The following is a 22,427-nucleotide window of genomic DNA, read 5'->3' on the forward strand; positions in this document are numbered from 1 at the left end:
TAGTAAAGGGCCAAGGACACTGCCCTGGGGAACTCCACTTCGAACTGGTAGGGGGTCACTTAAAGTATGTTCGACACGTACCCGCTGAATACGATCCGAGAGAAAGGCCGATAGCCAGACCAATAGGTTATTATTAATCCCATACATTTTTAGTTTGGCCAAAAGGCGATTATGAGGAACTGTATCGAATGCCTTTGAGACGTCTAGGTAAATTATATCGACACGTTTGCCGTTATCGAGAGATTCAATCCAGTTATTAAGGCATGAAAGTAAGTTTGTCACCGTGGACTTGTGTGATAAGAAACCGTGTTAAATGGTACGCAATACGGGCTAACTATAATAGTCATTCTTAGAAAGTGTAAATGGTACTATGAAAAAACCCTGTTTTTCTAATGTTAACATTTGCGAGGGAAACTCTTCAAATGTTGGGTAACAAAATTATTTTACCCTCTTCCTTCCCCCCTTTCAAAGGGGGGGGGGTAAAATTTTTGGTGTTATACCGACATCTCTGGGGTTGGGGGATGGGGGGATTGATGACGTCACGTGATGGTGTTGGCGGGAAATTTGAATTGTTGAGCCACCTGGTGGTGGATTTCTTGGCGGGAACATGCGTCCTTGGTGATGCATGTTGTCGGTTGTTGCGCCACCTGGTGGCAGAAGGATGACTACACGTGTCTAAATCTTACGCTTATGCAATAGTAGAGCCTGACAAAGATAGGCTTGCGCTAGGTTATTCAATGGTAGAACCTGGTAGACTTATGCTAGGTTATTCTATGATCGATCTTGAAAGATAGGCTTATGCTAGGTTTATTCTTTTGTAAATGCTGAAAAAGATAGGCTTATGGTATTTTAGGCTTATTCTATGGTAGATCCTGAAAGATATGCTTATGCTAGGTTATTCTATGGTAGATCCTGAAAGATATGCTTATGCTAGGTTATTCTATGGTAGATCCTGAAAGATATGCTTATGCTAGGTTATCCTATGGTAGATCCTGGTAGGCTTATGCTGTATTACATCTTGAAAGATAGGCTTTTGCTAGGTGTATTCTTTGGTAAATGCTGCAAAAATATAGACTTATGCAAGGTTATTCTATGGTTGATCCTGAAAGATACGCTTATGCTAGGTTATTCTATGGTAGATCCTGGTAGGGTTATGCTGTATTAGATCTTGAAAGATAGGCTTTTGCTAGGTTTATTCTTTGGTAAATGCTGCAAAAATAGAGACTTATGCAAGGTTATTCTATGGTTGATCCTGAAAGATACGCTTATGCTAGGTTATTCTAAGGTAGATCCTGGTGGGCTCATGCTGTATTAGATCTTGAAAGATAGGCTTTTGCTAGGTTTATTCTTTGGTAAATGCTGCAAAAATATAGTCTTATGCTAGGTTATTCTCCTGAAAGACAGGCTTATGCTAGGTTAAACTAGTTGTATAGGCGGAAGAATCAGAGTTTGTATTGGGTTAAGGACATTTAATGAGCACGAAAATCTAATTTTTCATAGTGTATACCAAAATGGCGCTGAATGGAAATGACCGATATTTCAGAAACAGGTGGAACTTTCAAATCGTAATATTAGTGGATTTCAAATCTAAAATTAGTAAATTATTGTAGGTACGCCAATGGAACTTCCGTAAACTTTATGACAATAAAGGTGAGATTATCAAAATTAGCTGGTACTGTTCTAGCCACAATTGAATCGCTTTTCTTCGTCACAATTACACTTTCACTTTTAAATGTCAGGACTACTGGTTTTACAAAAAATTAACTGAACAGATGATGTTCATTGTGGAATATTTGGAACGAATCTTCAACTTGAAGTAAATTTCATTAATTGAATTCCAATCAACTATTAATTGGAACGAGCTAGAAAAAATTGTCTTGGCACAATTACCCTCGCTGGCTCGTTCAAACAAATGGGTGTGCGAAAGTATTAATCAAAATGAATTAGTGATTACTTTGCATTTTAATCATACAGATCACACCGAATATATACCAATATATATTAATAATAATAATATATATATATTAATAATAAATCGTGCCACTAACAATTAATCATTCACGGAGATATAATTGAATTATCCTTTGTAAATGATTCTTTTATAAATGGGCTTCTGATTTTTAAATGGTATTCGAATCCGAGTCAAAAACCGCTATTCGCACACCTCCACACCAGGAATTCACCGATCGATTCAACTTGGAATCTATAAAAGGCCATACACCCCATATTAATGTCTGATTGAAGGAAAGGCTAAAAACTTTATTAAACCGCCCGCTCTTCCTTCCTCGCGTTTCATTGGCTATACAAAATAGTCGGCCCTTGGTCTGCTTCTTTAGAACACGCAAAGGGAACGGAACTTGCTTACATTGTGGTTCGGCCATCTTAGGTCGTAGGAGTCACTGACTCACTGCTACGTCAATGTCACGTGGTTTCCAAATTCAAATACATTATGCGTAATGTCACGTGTGACGGTTTCAACCTCCATCCCTTTAATTCAAACAAGGACCAGAAAATTGCCTGATAAAGATTCCAAGTAGAAAAAAACATCCTGGGTTCAGACATTTACACGAAATTCCGTGCGATTCTCGCGAAATGTTTCACACAAAGCACGAAATCTCTGAGGAAATCACGTAATTAAGAAATTAAAGAGAAAATTCTGAAATATTTTTGAGAAATCGCGAAATCAAGAATAAATCACTAAATCTTTGGCGAAATCGCGTAACCAAACAAAACATTTTCGGGGATATCACGAAATCGAAGAAGAAATCACGAAATCCCATATCTTTTTTGGGGAATGTCGGATCCCTCGAAAAAATAAACTTTTTTCTGTCCACAGTAAATATTGACGTCCTTAAGCGCGGCTGTTCTTTTGAATGTGAACAAATTCTCAGGAATATCAGCTAGCTTAAGGACTGAAAAATTATGTTACTATCTTATGACTTTTAGGGTGAATATAAGGGAGCATAAAGTTAATGTCCTTGACTTTCACAATAACTTGGACACTTCCACTTATTTCTTTCGCGTAAGTTATATAAAAATTATATTCAGTTCCAAAGTTCTTTGTAGAAATGATAAACCTTTACATTGAATTTAGAAAGCGCATGTTATCTTTTATGACATGCTAGGCTCATTCTTCGAAGGTCGAATGGACCGTTTCACTCCGTCACTGCCCTTTCGAACGTTCAAAACGGTTATCGTGTCCCATCCCCAACTGACAGTCACATCCACTTCCTGGTCCTTCTTGAATATGGACACTGAAGTAAACAATGCTTAATAGCAAGATTCTAACCAGGTCATTTAACAATACTCTTGGTTTTATTAGGTGCAGATTTTAATGGTGTCAAGCTTGGTTATTTTGTCGCTTTTGCTCGTTATTCACTCCATAGTTACCAACAAATACAAATCGTTGGGCACCAGAAAAGCCGTCAAAAAATTGGCCCGAGAAACGCTGGAAAATGTCTGGGATAACGCGTCCCTCTTGTGCTCCGAACGTAAGCAGTTGAATGCTAACTAATGTTTGAAAACAATTCACCTAAACTTGAGCCCGTTTCGTACGAGGGATTGTGCTCCCTTCATTTCAAAAGATGGCTGGGGCTTTAACCAGACATTCAAGCTAACTGTATAATTAACTTCTGTAGAGATTCCCTTCGTTTTCCCGTACATTACTTGTCGTATCCTCACTGCGTCGTGGATGATCGGAGCGACTTTCATTCTCTTTTTCTTGGGTTGTTTCATGCGCACGGAGTTCACGACTGAAAGTTACAATCGCATCGACTCCCTCTCGGAATTGATCAAATCGGGAATTCAACCAATCATGATCCAGGGTACTACAGAAGTCGGATATGTTGAAAATTTGGTAGCTATAGCCTTTTTCGAATCTGGTTCTCAATTTTTCATAACCAGGGATAGATTTGTTTTTTTAAGTAGGAATGGAGAACAGAGTAATCTGGGCGCGCCTAACCTGGGGAAGGGGGGGGGGTATGAAAGAAGAGGCAGGTCATAGCGACAAAGTTAAAAAATAATTACGTATTTTTCACCGTCCCCGTCAGCAACGTCATCAAAACGTAGTTTATGTGAACCAATAAGATAATTTAAACTTTTCGTTACGTGTTGGAGGGAGGTACTCTTTACTAGGCTATGAGTCGGACTGAAGTAAATATTAACCGTTCTCCATTCCTTCTTAAAAATTAAATCTATCCCTGTCTAACGTAACTGTTGCGTATTTATAGTTAAAACATGACCCAGTCGTTAAGGAATGGCTAGACAATCTCGATCGGAAGAACATGTTTTGGATCGTGACTTCGGAAGGAAAGAATATTGATTCCTACATTCCTGTTTTTTCTGGAAAGAAAGCCATCATTATGCAGGAGCCCTTACTGCATGATGTGATAAACTCTCCCAATTTAAAAGAGTTCTTTCTGAACAAAGGAGGCCTTCACTTTTCGCAAGACAGTGTTTCTTGTGAATACACACACTTCATTTTCAACACCTCTTGGATGAGAGAAAGTCAGCAAATCCAAAAAAACATCCAACTGAGGTCGGAATGAATTTTATCTTAAATAATTAACATAGCCTTAACGAAGGTTCTATTGTAGCGTGTCACCGTTATTCGAAATGCAAGTTTTCAAATATCAGGACTTTCAATTGCTTTACTCTCTTGAACGAATCACTTGGAAGAGACCATTAAAAAGCGTGGAGGCCTTGGACCTAAGTACCGTCAGCGTCCCATTCTTTTTATTGCTCACACTGTTGTCCGCTACAGTTCCCGTTGTTATAACCGAAATAATCTTCAACCAATATGCTTAAACAATGAAAATGAAATAGGCCTATAGGTTATTTTATGCAAGCAAATTGTTTCATTAGCCGACTTTAGTATCTTAGGTCTGCCGACGATTGGCCGTCCGATTCATTTAATGCGTGCCCATGATTGCAAATAAACTTCGTGTCAGTCAGGATTATAAAATCAATGAGAAATTATTGTTGAGCGATTGGGATTCGAGCAGCATTGTATAGTGAGTGCGTTGTTTACCTTCAGCAGAGCGATAGGCTAAAACAAGAAATAATATTCTTATTACAAAAGGTATATCGCATGCTATTATAAAGGTAGTAAAAGAGTTGGCCGCAAGCTGTTAAATAAGTCGGGGCGCAGTATTTTGGAAAAAACTTAGTAGGCAAATCTGTGAATCAAAGACGGCCCAATTGATTTTATAATGGCATTTGAACGTAGACCACAAGGTTAACCTTCGGCCAATAACACCTTTTGCTTGCATATGGAATCGGTTAACTAATACAATTTCCATTGGCCAGCATGACAGTTAAGTGAAGGACAAAGGTGTGTTTTCGTTCAACGAAAAGTTGTCGGCAGACTGTTTGGCGGATAGGACATTACGACGTCGCATAGGCTAGCCACTAGACCAAATTTGTACCAGTCGTTGGAAAGTAGGGCAGACTCTTTTTTGCTATATGACATTTTTATTTTCAACCATGATCTGAAATCCTTTTTTTAAAACAAGATCTGTAATCCTTTATAATTTCAACCAATATCTGAAATACTTATTTTAAAACAAGATCTGAAATATTTTTTAAAACAAGATCTGAAATACTTTTTTTAAACCAAGATCTGTAATCCCTTATAATTTCAACCAATATCAGAAATACTCTTTTTAAAACAATATCTGAAATACTTTTTTTTAAACAAGATCTGAAATACTTTTTTTAAAACAAGATCTGAAATACTTTTTTTAAAACAAGACCTGAAATACTTTTTTTAAAACAAGATCTGAAATACTTTTTTTAAAACAAGATCTGAAATACTTTTTTAAAAACAAGATCTGAAATACTTTTTTTAAAACAAGTTCTGAAATACATTTTTTAAAACAAGATCTGAAATCTTTTTTATTTTCAACCATTATCTGAATACCTTTTCTTTTCCAACCAAGATCTGAAATCTTATTTATTTTCAACCAGGTATAGGTAGGTAGTGAGTTTATAAACATTCGATATTGAAGCGAAACTTAATCAGTGTCCCGGAATTAAAATTGATTTTCTTGATGAAAATGCACCTTTATTTCTTGTTAGGATCGAGGGATATTAACAGCGAAGAGACCCATCGCAAAAGCATGGATGAATATTTAAAAAGATCCTTGAACAAGAAGTAAATTTCGCATTTCGAAAGAATCGCGTTAATCCTCGCGCGCTCTTTTGACAAAATGAGTCTGCGAACAGTGGAAAACTCGATTGTATTCGAATTTAATTTAAGCAGTCATCCGTAGAACACTCAATCCCAATAGCGTATTCCATTAGGGTCGCCCGAGATCACTCCGTACTTTCATGTTGCGTCATCGTTCTTGCTCGGAAGAGATGCTATAATGAAAGGCGACAGTTTTTCAGAGCTGGTTTTTTAAGCTCATCAGATTTTTGTCAATCCGTCTCTCGCGTCGGAGCGTCTTGGATCAATACGGGTACAAACCGGGGGTGGGAGTCTTGGATCAATCCGAGAGGAGAGTCTTGGATCAATCCGGGGGGAAGAGTCTTGGATCAATCCGGGGGGAAGAGTCTTGGATCAATCCGGGTGCAAACCGGGGGGGGGGAGTCTTGGATCAATCCGGGTGCAAACCGGGGGTGGAGTCTTGGATCAATCCGGGTGCAAACCGGGAGGGAGAGTCTTGGATAAATCCGGGTGCAAACCGGGAGGGAGAGTCTTGGATAAATCCGGGTGCAAACCGGGAGGGAGAGTCTTTGATCAATACGCGCGCAAACCGGGGGGGGGGAGAGTCTTAGATCAATCCGGGTGCAAACCGGGGGGAGCGGCTGGGACTATGGAAGCCGCTCGTTTTTTCCCCTATGAAGGACGATTTTTTTTCTTTCGGAGTGGTCCAGGAGCGTTCGGATCACCCTAGTGGAAAATGCTATAACTTGTAAATGGTGATCCTCAGGCAAAACGTCATAGAAATTACACATTTGACTCAAAATCACCCGTAGAACCCCCGCACTTCTATCCCACCACTCTTTTTGGAACACCATTGTTTAGAAATAACGGTAGACTATTTGGGCTGTTTTGTTGTTTTGCTTTGAATTTACCCTCAGAAAATGTAATAAAAACGCTCATTTAAAGTAAAAGTATCTTTAAATACTCAACACCGGGTGCCTTTTGCTAAAACATTTAATACGAACACGCGAGTGAAGAAAGTTCCGGATTGGTGATATCGAATTTCTTTCTAAAAGTTTTGTAAGAAACGCTTGAAACCGCTTGGTAATTAAAGCCATATCATAAATAATTGTCTCCAGTTGAATATACTTAGTTAGAAAACAGACCAAACGTATTGGCATTTAAATGGTATGTAACGCGAGCCTGTTTGTGGCAGAATTCAGCCTTAGAAAGAGTAAAAGTTCAAGCATAAAACGTCTTCTCTTTCATGCTAAATATTTCCATATGAAACTCCTCTAGTCTGGTCTTTATTTTTAACTAAAATATTGATTAGAAAAATGCATTATTCATAATTTTCATTTCAGTTACCCTGGCAACAGAAACATTAGCGGGAGTGTGTGGTAGCAGTTAACGATATTTTTGACACCATTACCCAACTCTGTTCGGTACGAGACTTGACAGACTTTATGCTAAAACGATACTCAAAGGAGAGTAGTGAGTTGTCTTAAGTTTCTGTCAATTATTATAGCTTAAAAATTTGAGAGACTTCCCTTCAAAGTTAAATTTTTTTAAATGATGGGTATTTCAATTCAAATATAATTAGAATTTGCCTTTTCAAATCCTAAATATTAACGATACTCAAAGGAGAAAAGAAATAGTAATTTGTCATATAATTTTATTAAATTACTATCGCTTAAAAATTTGAGAGACTTCACGTTTTAAAAAATTGATGTATTTTTTCTCACGTTATGATTAAAATGCACCCTCAAAATGGCGTTGAACGAAATGGATTTTTTTTTAAAATGAACAATATTTCAAATACAGATATGGAATTTGCATACTCAGATCTTTTAAGCCTACTGTTTTTCAAAACTCCCACTGGGCGTATAGTCAAGTTAAGATTGGAAAGGCAGCGCCATTATGGTAATCCGGTGTGCGCGCTTTACAAATCTACAGACATTCATGTTTTTCTTGATAAACATAAATTTAAATTCTCACAATTAAATTATTATAATCAACTTTTTTTAAATATCACCTAGTTTCCCGCGGTTCCAACGAATATCCAGCATTCCAAAAATACCATATCATTATTCATGCAAGTTGGGAAACCAATATAAACCTCTCCGAGTTGAGAGGTTTTTCTTAAATAATTAAATAAAGCAAATTTCATTATTGTATAATTATTATTAAGTATTGATAACTGCATGTGCAAGTTAATAGACCTTTTTATTATTCCTGATTATAGTTCTTATTTACAATTTAAACGGCAGTAGCGTGACATTAAATAGCAATAAAACTTTGAATATTAAGAGAATATAAATGGGGAGATAATGTCACGCTTGACTCGGAGACGTAATATTATATTACCATATACCAATAAGGCTATCTGAATATTTCACTTCCCAGTAATGTGTTAAAATGGAAATTTTCCAAGTTTTCCAATTTTAAAATAATGATATAATCCAACCTAGGATGGGGTGTAAATTCTCGTAGAAAACCTGTAGTGTTCAATGTAAACCTCGATTCCTTCTAATGTTGCCTGTTGCGGTTGTTAACAGTTATTATCCTCAAATCAATAGAAACAATATAGAACACACTATCTGGGTTTTAGGCGTTACATGAAAACAACACGAATTTACAACGGGTTGCTTCAGACTACAGAAACGGTTACCCAAGCTCGGCGTGGTCTCTGCAGAGTATTTCCGATCCAAACCTTTCGAAGGTGAGTGCGCAATGTTGAATTATTATCGCTTATAGATTTGACCGACGCTCAAAAACGAGGCTTTTTATTTTGCGCTGACTTTGCGCAGGAATTATGTAATTTTGCTTTTGTAATATTTAGTGATAGGCACTAACCGATTTTTAACGATTAAGAGTTTCGAGGTTAATTAATTAATTATCAACCGATTTATCGGTAAAAATCAATCGATAATCGGTTTCATTTAGAAAAATAGTCGGTTATATCGCTGAATTTAAAAAAGGTTAAAATAGGTATCAATTCCAGTAAAACTTATCGGTTTCGGCATCGGTTAATCTTTAGTAACATTCAACAATGACCCAATATGCACCAGTCGTTGGAAAGTGGGGTGCCATTCGACTAGTCGGCCCGACGACCCTGTGATGTAAGAAACCGGTTTTGTCTATAATGTTAACATATGCGCAACTCATCCAATGTTGGGTAACAAAAATATTTATGAGACTCTCCGGGTTGAAAGGGTCGCTAGAAATGTAATCATAGAACAGTAAATTAATTTCTTAATTGCATCTTGAATTGATTTTTTGCACTAATTGTTCTCTATTATGCTTTGAAAATACTGCGCAGTTTAAGAAAGCGGAGAGTGCGGTTAACAGAAATCGCAGTTTAATTGGTAAATCGAGACGCTTGTACTCAATATCTGTAAGGGGTAATTGCGCGCTATACGACTCAAGAAATACTTTATTTTTCTATTTTAATCATATAGCCTTAGCCGAATACAGTTTAATTCTGATATATAATTATCGCCAGGAATGTATGGAGGGGCTGGAATGGCTACCCTTGATGGTGGAAACATAAGGCGAGTCCTTTGTTTTTTTTTAGAAGTGTAGCTCCTCCCCCTACGTCTGCTGTCTACCGAAGGCGAAAAGTGTCATGACTCGTAAAAAGGCATGACAGAAGTGACCTTTTAGATTTTTGAAAGTTAAATACGCTGATTCGCCGCCGTTCGCGTTCATATTCGATTCTCTCAGCCTAGGCAAAGGACCTAGGGTAGAGGGTGGAGAATCATAGCAAACAAGTTTTTTTTGGCAGTCAATGAATGAATGAAAATAATTTAAGTGGTAAGTACGATTTTTAAGTCAGGCTATGACGTCACTAGCGTAAATTAAGCCACGCCAGTTGTTTCCAAGATCATTTCACGCCTATTTGGATTTGACCTTAGCCATTCCAACAAACTCCATGCATTCCTGTTATCGCTTATAGATTTGATAGACTCCAAGTACGAGGTAGGGTTTTTGGCGTAATCCAAAAGCTACTCTCGTTTTCCTCTGTTATTTATGAGCAGTGGAAAAAAATTCAGCTCTCTTTACAGCCTCTGTTTTTTTCTAATTGTATTAGATTTAAGTGTATACCAAAATGGTACAGAATGGAAATGACCAACATTTCAGAAACAGGTGGAACTTGCACTTTCAAATCGTAATATTAGAGGATTTCAAAACTAAAATTAGTAAATTATTGTAGGTACGCCAACGGAACTTCCGTAAACTTTATGACAATAGATGTGAGTTTATCAATGGCAGATGGTTTTGTTGAAGCGACAATTAAATCGCTTTTCTCGGCGACAATTACACTTTCATTTCTTCTCAGGAATATTGGTTAACGAAAACGCATGAAGAAGAGATCATGTTCGTGGTGGAATATTTGGAACGATTCTTCAACTTGAAGTAAATTTCATTAATTGAATTCCAATCAACTATTAATTGGAACGAGCTAGAAAGAATTGCCTTGGCGCAATTATCCTCGCTGACTCGCTCAACCAAAGTGGTGTGCGAAAAATTTAAGACTCCTTCCTATCAAAGCAAATAAATATTAATCTTTGGTGAAATCATGGGCCAAGAATAGTAAGCAGGGTCGCGAAAAGGAGTCCAACGGAATAAAAGGCCATTGTTTGCATAGCAAATTAGGCTTGGATTTTAGTTTAGGAAACGCTATAAACTCAACACCTTTCATGTACGGTTTATGAAAGTAGTGACTATCAATATTACTGTTAGGTAAAGCGCAGAGCTTATTTTTAATCATCTTGAAAAATTAAAATACTTAACATTATCCTTTGCCGTACCGTTTAACTATTCATGGGTTTAAACAAGATAAATTAGGAAAACCGCCATATTTAAAGGGCAATACTCCGAAATACGGCCAACCGAGATCGTGCAAAGCTGGCAGTAGCCGGAAATGCTTGACCCCAATTTTAACCCCCGCTGATACGGGAAGGCTGTTTTCTAGAAAGACGAAATCGTTTGCGACTGCCTAGTCCTCTTACTATTCTTGGCCCATGGTGAAATCGCGAAATCCAAGAAGAAATCACGAAATCCCGTACGCTTTTTTGGGAATGTCGGATGCCTCAAATAAAAAACCTTTTTACCTCTCCGAGTGACTATAAGTTTTTAAAACGATTCAACGAGAATTAAGGTAAATTAATGACAATTATTAAAATAAGTTATATTTATTTAATTATTTATAAAACCTCTTAATTGCGTCTCGACTTGGAGAGGTTTATTTTGGTTTCCCAACTTGTTTTTTTTCCTGTTCACACTAAATATTGTTTTCCTTATATGCTCCGCTGTTGTTTCGAATGTAAACAAATTCTCAGAAACGAACATCAGCTAACCTATATGGACTTCAAAATTATGATACAAATATTTTTCACTGTGATCTTTAGGGTGAATTTTAGGGACCATAAAGTTTCTTTCAGCGACTTTCGTGATCACTTTTACACTTTTCCTTATTTCTTTCGCGTAAGTGATTTTAAAAATTTTATTCATTTCCGAAGTTCTTTGTAAAATTTATTAACCTTTTCATTGGATTTAGAAAGCCCATGTTATTTTTGAACACATGCTAAGCTCAATTTTCGAAGGTCGACTGGACCATTTCACTCCGTCACCGCCCTGTCGAACTCTCAAATCAATTATCGTGTCCCATCCCCAACTGACAGTCACATCCACTTCCTGGTCCTTCTTGAATATGGACACTGAAGTAAACAATGCTTAATAGCAAGATTCGAACCAAGTCATTTTACTATATTCTTGGATTTATTTGGTGGAGATTTTAATGGTGTCAACCTTGGTTATTTTGTCGCTTTTACTCGTTATTCACTCCATAGTTACCAACAAATACAAATCGTTGCCCACCAGAAAAGCCGTCAAAAAATTGGCCCTAGAAACGCTGGAAAATGTCTGGGATAACGCGTCCCTCTTGTGCGCCGAACGTAAGCAGTTGAATGCTAACTATAATGTTTGAAAACAATTCACCTAAACTTAAATTTGAGCCCGTTTCGTACGAGGGACTGTGCTCCCTTCATTTCGAAAGATGGCTGGGGCTTAAACCAGACATTCAAGCTAACCGTATAATTATCTTCCGTAGCGATTCCCTTCGTTTTCCCATACATTACTTGTCGTATCCTCGCTGCGTCGTGGATGATCGGAGCGACTTTCATTCTCTTTTTCTTGGGTTGTTTCATGCGGACGGAGTTCACGACTGAAAGTTACAACCGCATCGACTCCCTCTCGGACTTGATTAAATCGGGAATTCAACCATTCATGACCAAGGGTACTACAGATGTCGCATATCTGGAACATTTGGTAAATGGCTACTCTTTTTCGAATCTGGTTCTCTATTTTTCTGACGAAACTGTCGCGTATCTATAGTCAAAATATGATGAAGTTGTTAAGGAATGGCTAGACAACCTCGATCGGAAAAAAATGTTTTTTCTCGATTACTATTGGGATTTGGTGGAGATTGATTCCTACATTCCGGTTTTTTTCTGGAAAGAAAGCCATGATCCTGCAGGAATCCCATCTGCCTCGTATGATGAGAACTTCCAATTTAGAAAAGTTCTTTCGGAAAAAAGGAGGCCTTCAATTTTCGCGAGACAGTGTTACTTTTGATTACTTACACTTCATTTTCAACACCTCTTGGATGAGAGAAAGTCAGCAAATCCAAAGAAACATCCAACTGAGGTCATAATGAATTTTATGTAAAATGTTTCACAGTCTTGACGAAGGTTTTTTGCAGCGTGTCACCATTATTCGAAATGCAAATTTTCAAATATCATGACTTTCAATTCCATTACTCCATTGAACGGGTCACTTGGAAGAGACCGTTAAAAGGCGCGGAGGCCTTGGACCTGAGTAGCGTCAAAGTCCCATTCTTTTTATTACTCACACTGTTGTCCGCAACAGAGCCCGTTGTTATAACCGAAATAATCTTCAACCAATATGCTTAAACGATAAAAATGAAATAGGTCATTTTATGCAAGCAAAACTTTCATTAGCCGACTTTACAAGCTAAGAAAATGGGGTGTGCTTTAACACCTTTAAAAGACGTTTATATGGATTCAAATTTGACACCATTACAGGTGTTCATTTACACCCCTGAAAGGGTTTAATAACACTTATTTGAGCAATTGGTGTCAAAGATAAGAATATAATGGTGTAGTTTAACACCTTTTAACTCTTATATCGAACTAAAAGTTAATTTTTAATCTCATATGAGTGTTGCGCAATTCCTTAATGGGTGCGACATAACTTATTGCAGAGTGTCGCATAACACATTGAAGAGTGTCACATTACACCTTTCAGAGTATCGCATAACATCTTTCAGGGTGTCGCATGACACCTTTAAGAGTGGTTGATTTATTAACAAATAGCGCTATATTCATAGCAAGGTTCCACCTTGAGAGAACTTAAGCGGACAGTTCTAAACTTCTAACATGCAGAGCTGTGTTAGCGACATAATTTTCGTCATCCTCAAACTTAAAATCGGAAAACAAAATCCTTGAAAAATTTAGTTTATTAAGATATGTTTACTTTTTTATTTGGTTTCGTAGCAATTTATAAAATTACAATCAAAGTATTGTGTTTGGAAAAGGCTTAGTAATAATTTTGTTTCGTTTGATGACCTAATAAGGAGAAATTTTCTCTCTAGATGTCGTTCACGTGACGCCTGTTAATGTCTCCGCCCCGCGTTATCCTATTTTATTCATATTAGCGCGGCATTAGTAGACTCGGGCGCTCGCGCTTGGCATTTCCGCGAGATAGCGTGAGTGACGTATCAAGGAGAAAAACCCGCCAAAAATCTTCTCCGCTTTTTTGATTTTGCCCCCCAAATTTCAAGTTTTCGAAATGTTTTTTCTGTGTTTTCCCTCATATTTAAATATTGATCAAGCATATTTTTGGAATCAGAAGAGTTTAAACTCTCAAAAAGTAAGGTTTTCTTTAGATTTGAGGTAATTTTTAAACCACGTCGCTATTCCTTTAACAACAATAGCAGTTAAAATGATATTTTAGACTCATTAAACAACTCTGTTCGGTACGAGACTTGACATACCTTATGTCAAAACGATATTCAAAGTAGAGTAGTAAATTGTCTTAATATTCTATCAAATTATTATCGCTTAAAAATTGAAGGGACTTCACGTCAAAGTTAGAATTTCTTTAAAACGATGGGTATTTCAAATACCTTATAAAATTTGTATTTTCAAATCCCAAATATTAACTATATACGAAGGAGAGTAGGAATAGTAATTTGTCAAATAATTTTATTAAATTTCTATCGCTTAAAAATTTGAGTGACTTCACGTTTTAAAGAATTGATGTATTTTTTCTTACGTTATGATTAAAGTGCACCCCCAAAATGGCGCTGAACGAAATGGATTTTTTTTTAAATGATAAATATTTCAAATACAGAAATAGAATTTTCACATTCAAATCTTTTAAGCCTACTGTTTTTCTTGATAAACATAAATTTAAATTCTCACAATTAAATTATTATAATCAACTTTTTAAATATCACTTAGTTTCCCGCGGTTCCAACGAATATCCATCATTCCAAAAATACCATATCATTACTCATGCAAGTTGGGAAAACCAAAATAAATCTCGCCGAGTTGAGAGGTTTTTCTTAATTAACTAAATAAAGCAAATCTGGTTTTTTTATAATTATTATTAAGTATTGATAACTGCATGTGCAAGTTAATAGACCTTTTTATTATTCTTGAATATAGTTCTTATTTACAATTTAAACGGCAGTAGCGTGTCATTAAATAGCAATAAAACTTTGAATATTAAGAGAATATAAATGGGGAGATAATGTCACGCTTGACTCGGAGATGTAATATTTGGTTCTTCCCAATTTATATACTAATAAGGCAATCTGAATATTTCACTTCCCAGTAATGTGTTAAAAATGGAAATTTGCCAAGTTTTCCAATTTTAAAATAATGATATAATCCAACCTCAGATAGGGTGTGAATTATCGTAGAAAACCTGTAGCGTTCAATGTGAACCTCGATTCCTTCTAATGTTGCCTGTTGCGATTGTATACAGTTATTATCCTCAAATCAATAGAAACAATATAGAACAGACTTTCAGGGTTTTAGGCGTTACATGAAAAACAACACGAATTTAAAACAACTTGCTTCATACCCTAGAAACGGTTTACTGATCGGCGTCGTCCACTGATAATTCCCGATTCGAACCTTTCGAAGGTGAGTGCGTATTATTAAACTATTATCGCTTAGATTTGACAGACGCTCAAAAACGAGGCTTTTTATTTTGCGCTGACTTTACGCAGGAATTATGTAATTTTTCTTTTGTAATATTTAGTGATGGGCACTAACCGATATGATATCGGTATCGGTGACCGTACGGTTCTTTAAACGATATATCGGTTCGAGGTTTAATTACGGTTTTTTAACGATTAAGGGGTTCAAGGTTAATTTACCAATTATCAACCGATTTATAGGTAAAAATAGATTGATAATCGGTTTCATTTAGTAAAAGAGTTGGTTATGTCGTCGAATTTAAATAATTGGTTAAAATAGGTATCGGTTCTAGTAAAACTTATCGGTTTCGACATCGGTTAATCGCTATTAACATTCAACAATGACCAAATAAGTACCAGTCACTGGAAAGTGGGGTAACTGCCATCCATCCAGAGCTGCTGGCGTTACTGTAAGAAACCGGTTTTGTCTATTTAATGTTAACATCTGCGCGGCCAACTCTCCCAATGTTGGGTAACAAAAATTTTTATCAGATTCTCCAGGTTGAAAGCGTCGCTAGAAATGTAATCGCGGAACAGTAAATCAATTTCTAAATCCCGACTAGAATTGATTTTTCTTCACTAATTGTTCCAATTATGCTTTTAAAATCCTGCTATTTAAATGGCTTTATAAAATCAATTGGTCCGGACTTGATTCATAGGTTTGCAAGCACGGTTTCCTTCAATAAAATCAGGGCTGTCCTACATTAAGTATATTTGCTTAGAAATAAATTAGTTTATTAGTTTATTAGTTTTAATTATCATTTTAGAATAAAAATGAGTAAACTTTTTGTATATACGCCGTATTTTATATTCGATGTAAAGTTACAAAAGCATTTATTTAATAATTCAAATAAGAATCCATTATTGCGTCCCGTCATTCTAAATTAACTTTGAGTCAATCGGGTATATTTAAGTAATACAATTCGCATCGACCAGCGTGACAGTCAAGAGAAGGACAATGATTTGTTTGGATCAAGATAAAGAAGTCGGCTGGGTAGGGCATTTTGACTCGGCACCGGCTATCGACATGACTCAATATGTACTATAGTCGTTGGAAAGTCGTTGCGTGGGCAACTTTTCTAATGTTTGGTAACAAAAATATGTATCAGGTTCTCTGGGTTGAAAGTGTCGCTAAAAAAGTAATCATGGAACTATAAATTTACTTCTAAATCGCGTCTAGAATCGATATTTTCGCTAATTTTTCCCTATTATGCCTTGAAAATCATGCGCAGTTTAAGAAAACGGAGATTGCGGTTGACAGAAATCGTAGCTTAGGTGGTGCATCGAGACGCTGTACTCAATATCTAAAAGGGGTAATTGTGCGCTATACGACTCAAGAAATACTTGATTTTTCAATTTTAGTCATAGTTTTAGCCGAATACAGTTTAATTCTGATATATAATTATCGCTTATAGATTTGATAGACTCCAAGTATGAGGTTGGGTTTTTGGCCTAATCTAAAAGCTAATCTCGTTTTCCGCTGTTATTTATGAGCAGCGGAAAAGAATTTCAGCTCTCTTTACAGCCTTTGTTTTTTCGAATTGTATTCGCTAGAATTTAAGTGTATACCGAAATGGCACTGAATGGAAATGACCGATATTTCAGAAACAGGTGGAACTTGCATTTTCAAATCGTAATATTTGTGGATTTCAAATCTAAAATTAGTAAATTATTTGTAGGTACGCCAACGGAACTACCGTAAACTTTATGACAATAAAGGTGAGTTTATCAACGGCAGATGGTGTTGTTGAAACGACAATTGAATCGCTTTTCTCGGCCACAATTACACTTTCATTTCTTCTAAGGAATATTATAATTCGAACACGTATAAAGAACAGTTCATGTTCATGGTGGAATATTTGGAACGAATCTTCAAATTGAAGTAAATTTCATTAATTGAATTCGAATCAACTATTAATTGAAACGAGCGAGAAAGAATTGTCTTGGCGCAATTATCCTCGTTGACTCGCTCAACCAAATGGGTGTGCGAAAAATTAAAGACTCGACCTTCCTATCAAAGCAAATAAATATTAATCAAAATGAATTAGTAAATAGTTTTCATTTTAAACCACTCAGTCACAGTTAATCATTTACGGAGATGAGTAGTTGAATTATCTTTTATAAATGGGCATCTAATTTTCAAATTGTATTCGAACCTGAGTCAAAAACAACTATTCCCACACCTCCACACCAAAAATACATCGATTAATTCTACTTGGAATCTTTAAAAGGCCATAGATAGAAGAGCTTAAAACTTGGTTAATGCGCCGGTACTCTTTCCTAGCGTCTCATTGGCTATAGACAACAGTCGACTGGTCGCTAGCTACGTCAGTGTCACGTGGTTTCCAAATTCAAATACATTATGCTGCTTATTGCCACGCGTGACGGTTTCGAAACCTCCTTCTCTTTAATTCGAGCAGAAAGGCCCAGAAAATGGCCTGATAAAGATTCCAAGTGAAATAAAATCCGAGGTTTCAGACATTTACACGAAATCCCGTACGCTTTTCGCGAAATCTTTCAAACTGTCACACAAAATCTCTGAAGAAATCACGAAATTAATAAATAAGAGGAAATTTCTAAATCTTTGGACAAATCACAAAATCCAGAAGAAGTGACGAAATCTTTGGGCGAAATCACGTAATCAAAGAAGAAATTTTTGGCGAAATCACGAAATCGCCTAATCAAAGAAGAAATCCCGAAATCTTTGGTGAAATCGCGAAATTCAAAAAGAAATCACGAAATCCCGTACGCTTTTTTTGGAATGTCGGATCCCTCTAAAAAACCTTTTCACCTCTCCGAGTGACTATGACGTCACAATAGTTATGTTTAAAATGATATTAGGAATAAAAGTTTTTAAAACGATTTAACTAGAATTAAGGTGAATTAATGACAATTATATTAATTAATATCAATTATATTTATTAAATTATTTAAGAAAAAATCCCTTAATTGCTTCTCGACTCGGAGAGGTTTATTTTGGTACCCCATCTTGTTTTTTTCCTGTTCACACTAAATATTGTTTTCCTTATGCTCCGCTGTTCTTTCGAACGTGAACAAATTCTCAGAAACGAATATCAGCTTACCTATAAGGACTTCAAAATTATGACACTATCTTTATGAAATACAAATACTTTTTATTATGACTTTTAGGGTGAATATAAGGGAGCATAAAGTTAATGGCGCTGACTTTCATCGTCACTTTCACACTTCCCCTTATTTCTTTCGCGTAAGTGATTTAAAAATTTTATTCAGTTCCGAAGTTCTGTGTAAAATTTATTAACCTTTACATTGGATTTAGAAAGCGCATATTATCTTTTATGACATGCTAGGCTCATTTTTCGAAGGTCGACTGGACCATTTCACTCCTTCACCGCCCTCTCAAACTCTCAAAACAATTATCGTGTCCCATCCCCAACTGACAGTCACATCCACTTCCTGGTCCTTCTTAAATATGGACACCGAAGTAAACAATGCTTATTAGCAAGATACACCCTGGTCATTTAACTACATACTCTTGGTTTTATTAGGTGGAGATTTTAATGGTGTCAACCTTGGCCTTTTTGTCGCTTTTGCTAGTTATTCACTCCATTGTTACCAACAAATACAAATCGTTGCCCGTAAGAAAAGCCCTCAAGAAATTGGCCCGAGAAACGCTGGAAAATGTCTGGGATAACGCGTCCCTCTTGTGCGCCGAACGTGAGCAATTAAATGCTCCCTAATATTTGAAAAGAATTCACATAAGCTTGAGCCCGTTTCGTGCGAGGGATTCAATTTGCACGGGATTGTGTTCCCTTCATTTCGAAAGATGGCTGTCGCTTTAACCAGACATTCAAGCTAACTGTATAATTGTATAATTATCTTCCGTAGCGATTCCCTTCGTTTTCCCATACATTACTTGTCGCATCCTCACTGCGTCGTGGATGATCGGAGCGACTTTCATTCTCTTTTTCTTGGGCTGTTTCATGCGCACGGAGTTTACGACTGAAAGTTACAATCGCATCGACTCCCTGTCGGACTTGATCAAATCGGGAATTCTACCAATCATGCTCGAGAATGGTTCAGGAGACACATATCTGAAAAAATTGGTAAATGGCTACTGTTTTTCGAATCTGGTTCTCTATTTTTCTGACGTAACTGTCGCGTATCTATAGTCAAAATTTGACCCAGCCGTTAAGGAATGGCTAGACAAACTTGATCGGAAAAAAATGTTTTGGGTGGATTACAGTTCGAATTCTGCAAAGATTGATTCCTACATTCCTGTTTTTTCTGGAAAGAAAGCCATCATCATGCAGGAGAACATGCTGTTTATGATGAGCTCTTCTAATTTAGAAAAATTCTTTCTGAACAAAGGAGGCCTTCACTTTTCGCGAGACAGTGTTAGTTTTGAATACTTGCACTTCATTTTCAACACCTCTTGGATGAGAGAAAGTGAGCAAATCCAAAAAAACATCCAACTGAGGTCAGAATGAATTTTATCTTATGGTTAACAGTCTTAACGAAGGTTCTATTGCAGCGTGTCACCGTTCTTCGAAATGCAAGTTTTCAAATATCAGGACTTTGGATTCCATTACTTCATTGAACGGGTCACTTGGAAGAGACCGTTAAAAGGCGCGGAGGCCTTGGACCTGAGTAGCGTCAAAGTCCCATTCTTTTTATTACTCACACTGTTGTCCGCAACAGTGCCCGTTGTTATAACCGAAATAATCTTCAACCAATATGTTTAAACGATGAAAATGAAATAGGTTACGACATGAAATCGAATTCCTCGAAAAGTATTAAACATTTCAGTTTTAAAGACATGATTTTAAAACTTCAATTATATGATAAAAATACTAACCTTAGTTTTTTCACCAAAATACCATTTTCTGAAAATCCACAAATTTCATTTGTGAATTGTTTAATTTTGAAAGGCTAGTCGGATTTTCATATCATAATCCCTTATTTAAATTGAGAGTGATATGTATATATCTACTTTCAAATAGCAAAATGTAACTCAGCTTAATTTTTCACAATTCCAAATAATAGTCGAAATCACTATCCCTTTAAAAATCAATGAAGAGTCCAACAAACCGACAATTTGGTCGACTCTCCTTTTGATGGTTGGGCCGACTAGTCGGTTGAAAATCTGCACGACGTTCCAACTACTGGTACATATTAGGAAATGTCCTACCCGCCTAACAGTTGGCCGACTTATTTTATCTATATCTATATAAGTCAAAGTCCTGACTGACTGATAATCAACGCCCAGCCCAAACAACTAGCCCTAGAAAGCTGAAAATTTGCAGGAACGTTAAGTAGTAGGCGCGTTCTAAGAAAGATTTTTCAAATCCGCCGCCATCTTAATAAATGGCGCCCAGAAATGTAAAAAATCTTCTCAATGCAACAAAGTCCGCGCGTTTCAACCGATTTCACAAATATATAGTACACTGGTTTCCTTTAACCTATAGACGGGCTGAATGGTCTTTTGGGTCCGATTTGTTGCCATCTTTTTAAATGGCGGCCAGAAATTTAAAAACCCTTCTTTATGGAATAATGTCCGAATGAAAAGTAATAAAAAATGTGCCGACGGGCTGACGGGCATTAATTGGTTAATAAAGTAAAGATTTTGATTAGAAATTTAAAATAATATGAACGCTGTCCTATATCAAGTTTATTCACTTAGAAAGTATGACAATGGCCATAGAGCCTGTGTTAAAAAACGTGGACATCAAAGTTTCGCCAATAACTATTTAGACTACTAGTGACTGATGGACTTGCAAACTCGCGACTGAAAGTAGTTCAGACTAATATGCTCCTTGGTTTAACCATAGCCCACTCGATCACGCGCATCACGACGCAAGCTGCTCGCGCCATAGCTAAATTACCGAGATTTGTTTTAAACGTATCTAGTTTTATGTGCTCTTCTATTGCTTCGATAACCTTACTTAAATCCATATTATTCCCTTCAAATACCTTTTAAAACATTACCAGCTACTCTGTCCTGACTACAAACACAAATCGAGGAAGTTCTAGCATACACAATAGCAGACGACGGTAACCGCGTAACCGCGAATTAACACGAGACCTATTTTAAGGGAGTGAACAGGCCCAGTATAGCTACGCCAATAAAACGGTCAACTACGGCGAAACTCTGATGACTCGCGACTTTTGGCCATTTTCATACTTTTCCTCTCATCCACTTTTGTTATAAGTAATTATAAGTAATTCACAATTACAAAGCAGTTTTAGTTTTGGAATTTCGCATAGGTAGCGTCATTGACATTTATTACTGGCATTTAGCTTCAGAATATTATAATTTCATTCTTTTCTCATGTGCTGAAATTCGTGTTAATCTACAGGGCGAGCAGCTTGCGTCCGTGAGCGCGTCATCAAGTGGGCTATGATGGATAAAGGATGCCCTCGGGGAAATTTGTTTTCACACTATAGGAATAGGATAGGCAACTCCCTATCTCCGACAGTAGCTTTTCCGTACGGTTCAATTAGATTAGTTATACTTACAAAATAATTTGATGCCTGTTCCAAAATATTGTTGCTTACATTTAGTTACTTCCCTAGTATATGACGCCTTTTCCTAAATATTGGGGTGGTGAAGTGATTAGCACTTTCGTCTCGCAGCAAGAGGGTCCCGCCGGGAACCAACCCCGTCTGTGTAGAGTTTGCAAGTTCTCTCCCCACTTGTTTAAGGAGTTTTCCTCCGCGGTGTTACCCGGTTTTTCCTTTCCATCAAAATTTGCTGAGGTTAATGGTAATAGTTAGTATAGGGCGCTGTCAGTTAGCTGTGGCATAGGGGCTAGCCACCACTTCTCTATGCATTGAAATATAGCCCACTGGGTGTTATGGACACGAAATTAAGTTAGATTATTTTGTTGATTATAATAAACTAGCCGTTACCCGCGGCGTCGCACGCGTGTTATAAGAACTTCCACCTAAAATGATATAAAGAATGTGTAGATTTTACTGATGACTAATATTTTTGTAGCACCC

The 22,427-nt window shown here is 36.8% G+C and overlaps 3 protein-coding genes and 1 long non-coding RNA gene across 5 annotated transcripts; all 4 read left to right on the top strand.

Annotated features, from left to right (window-relative positions):
• The first annotated feature begins 2,175 nt into the window (after positions 1–2,175).
• LOC149718550 (uncharacterized) lies at positions 2,176–5,968 on the top strand. Of its 2 annotated transcripts, none has more exons than XM_089849323.1 (6): positions 2,176–3,022; positions 3,095–3,259; positions 3,323–3,491; positions 3,639–3,856; positions 4,230–4,537; positions 4,596–5,968. In XM_089849323.1, exons 1-6 carry the CDS (start codon positions 2,936–2,938, stop codon positions 4,804–4,806), a joined length of 1,158 nt encoding a protein of 385 aa, XP_089705449.1. In that variant the 5' UTR covers positions 2,176–2,935; the 3' UTR covers positions 4,807–5,968. The 2 variants fall into 2 exon arrangements, with proteins under 2 accessions (XP_089705449.1, XP_089705456.1); XM_089849330.1 differs by having other exon boundaries at positions 2,935–3,022; positions 3,126–3,259.
• Positions 5,969–10,260: 4,292 nt separating this feature from the next.
• LOC149718551 (uncharacterized) lies at positions 10,261–20,643 on the top strand. Its single transcript, XM_089849340.1, has 9 exons — positions 10,261–10,297; positions 10,365–10,404; positions 10,491–10,567; positions 11,563–11,638; positions 11,712–11,876; positions 18,971–19,139; positions 19,311–19,528; positions 19,595–19,902; positions 19,957–20,643. The coding sequence occupies exons 2-9, from the start codon at positions 10,393–10,395 to the stop codon at positions 20,165–20,167; spliced, it is 1,236 nt and encodes a 411-aa protein (XP_089705466.1). The 5' UTR covers positions 10,261–10,297; positions 10,365–10,392; the 3' UTR covers positions 20,168–20,643.
• On the top strand, positions 12,137–14,535 carry LOC149718552 (uncharacterized). The gene is made up of 2 exons (XM_089849348.1): positions 12,137–12,481; positions 12,548–14,535. The coding sequence occupies exons 1-2, from the start codon at positions 12,317–12,319 to the stop codon at positions 12,785–12,787; spliced, it is 405 nt and encodes a 134-aa protein (XP_089705474.1). The 5' UTR covers positions 12,137–12,316; the 3' UTR covers positions 12,788–14,535.
• On the top strand, positions 16,612–17,481 carry LOC149718553 (uncharacterized). Its single transcript, XR_016369855.1, has 3 exons — positions 16,612–17,054; positions 17,123–17,162; positions 17,249–17,481. It is a non-coding gene; the product is annotated as an uncharacterized LOC149718553 (long non-coding RNA).
• Positions 20,644–22,427: the final 1,784 nt, after the last annotated feature.

This window comes from Phalangium opilio, unplaced genomic scaffold, assembly GCF_054372755.1.
Source record: "Phalangium opilio isolate 3A_F unplaced genomic scaffold, DU_Popi_V2 ptg000002l_1, whole genome shotgun sequence".
Taxonomy (NCBI): domain Eukaryota; kingdom Metazoa; phylum Arthropoda; class Arachnida; order Opiliones; family Phalangiidae; genus Phalangium; species Phalangium opilio.

Bases quoted from the DNA above. Each gene is read 5' to 3' on its own strand.
- LOC149718550 (XM_089849323.1), top strand. From the start codon at position 2,936: ATGACTTTTAGGGTGAATATAAGGGAGCATAAAGTTAATGTCCTTGAC. The intron at 3,260-3,322 runs GTAAACAATGCT...TGGTTTTATTAG, and splicing joins TCTTGAATATGGACACTGAA to GTGCAGATTTTAATGGTGTC. The intron at 4,538-4,595 runs GTCGGAATGAAT...GTTCTATTGTAG, and splicing joins CAAAAAAACATCCAACTGAG to CGTGTCACCGTTATTCGAAA.
- LOC149718551 (XM_089849340.1), top strand. The intron at 11,639-11,711 runs GTAAGTGATTTT...CATTGGATTTAG, and splicing joins CTTTTCCTTATTTCTTTCGC to AAAGCCCATGTTATTTTTGA. The intron at 19,529-19,594 runs GTAAATGGCTAC...GCGTATCTATAG, and splicing joins ACACATATCTGAAAAAATTG to TCAAAATTTGACCCAGCCGT.
- LOC149718552 (XM_089849348.1), top strand. From the start codon at position 12,317: ATGATCGGAGCGACTTTCATTCTCTTTTTCTTGGGTTGTTTCATGCGG. The intron at 12,482-12,547 runs GTAAATGGCTAC...GCGTATCTATAG, and splicing joins TCGCATATCTGGAACATTTG to TCAAAATATGATGAAGTTGT.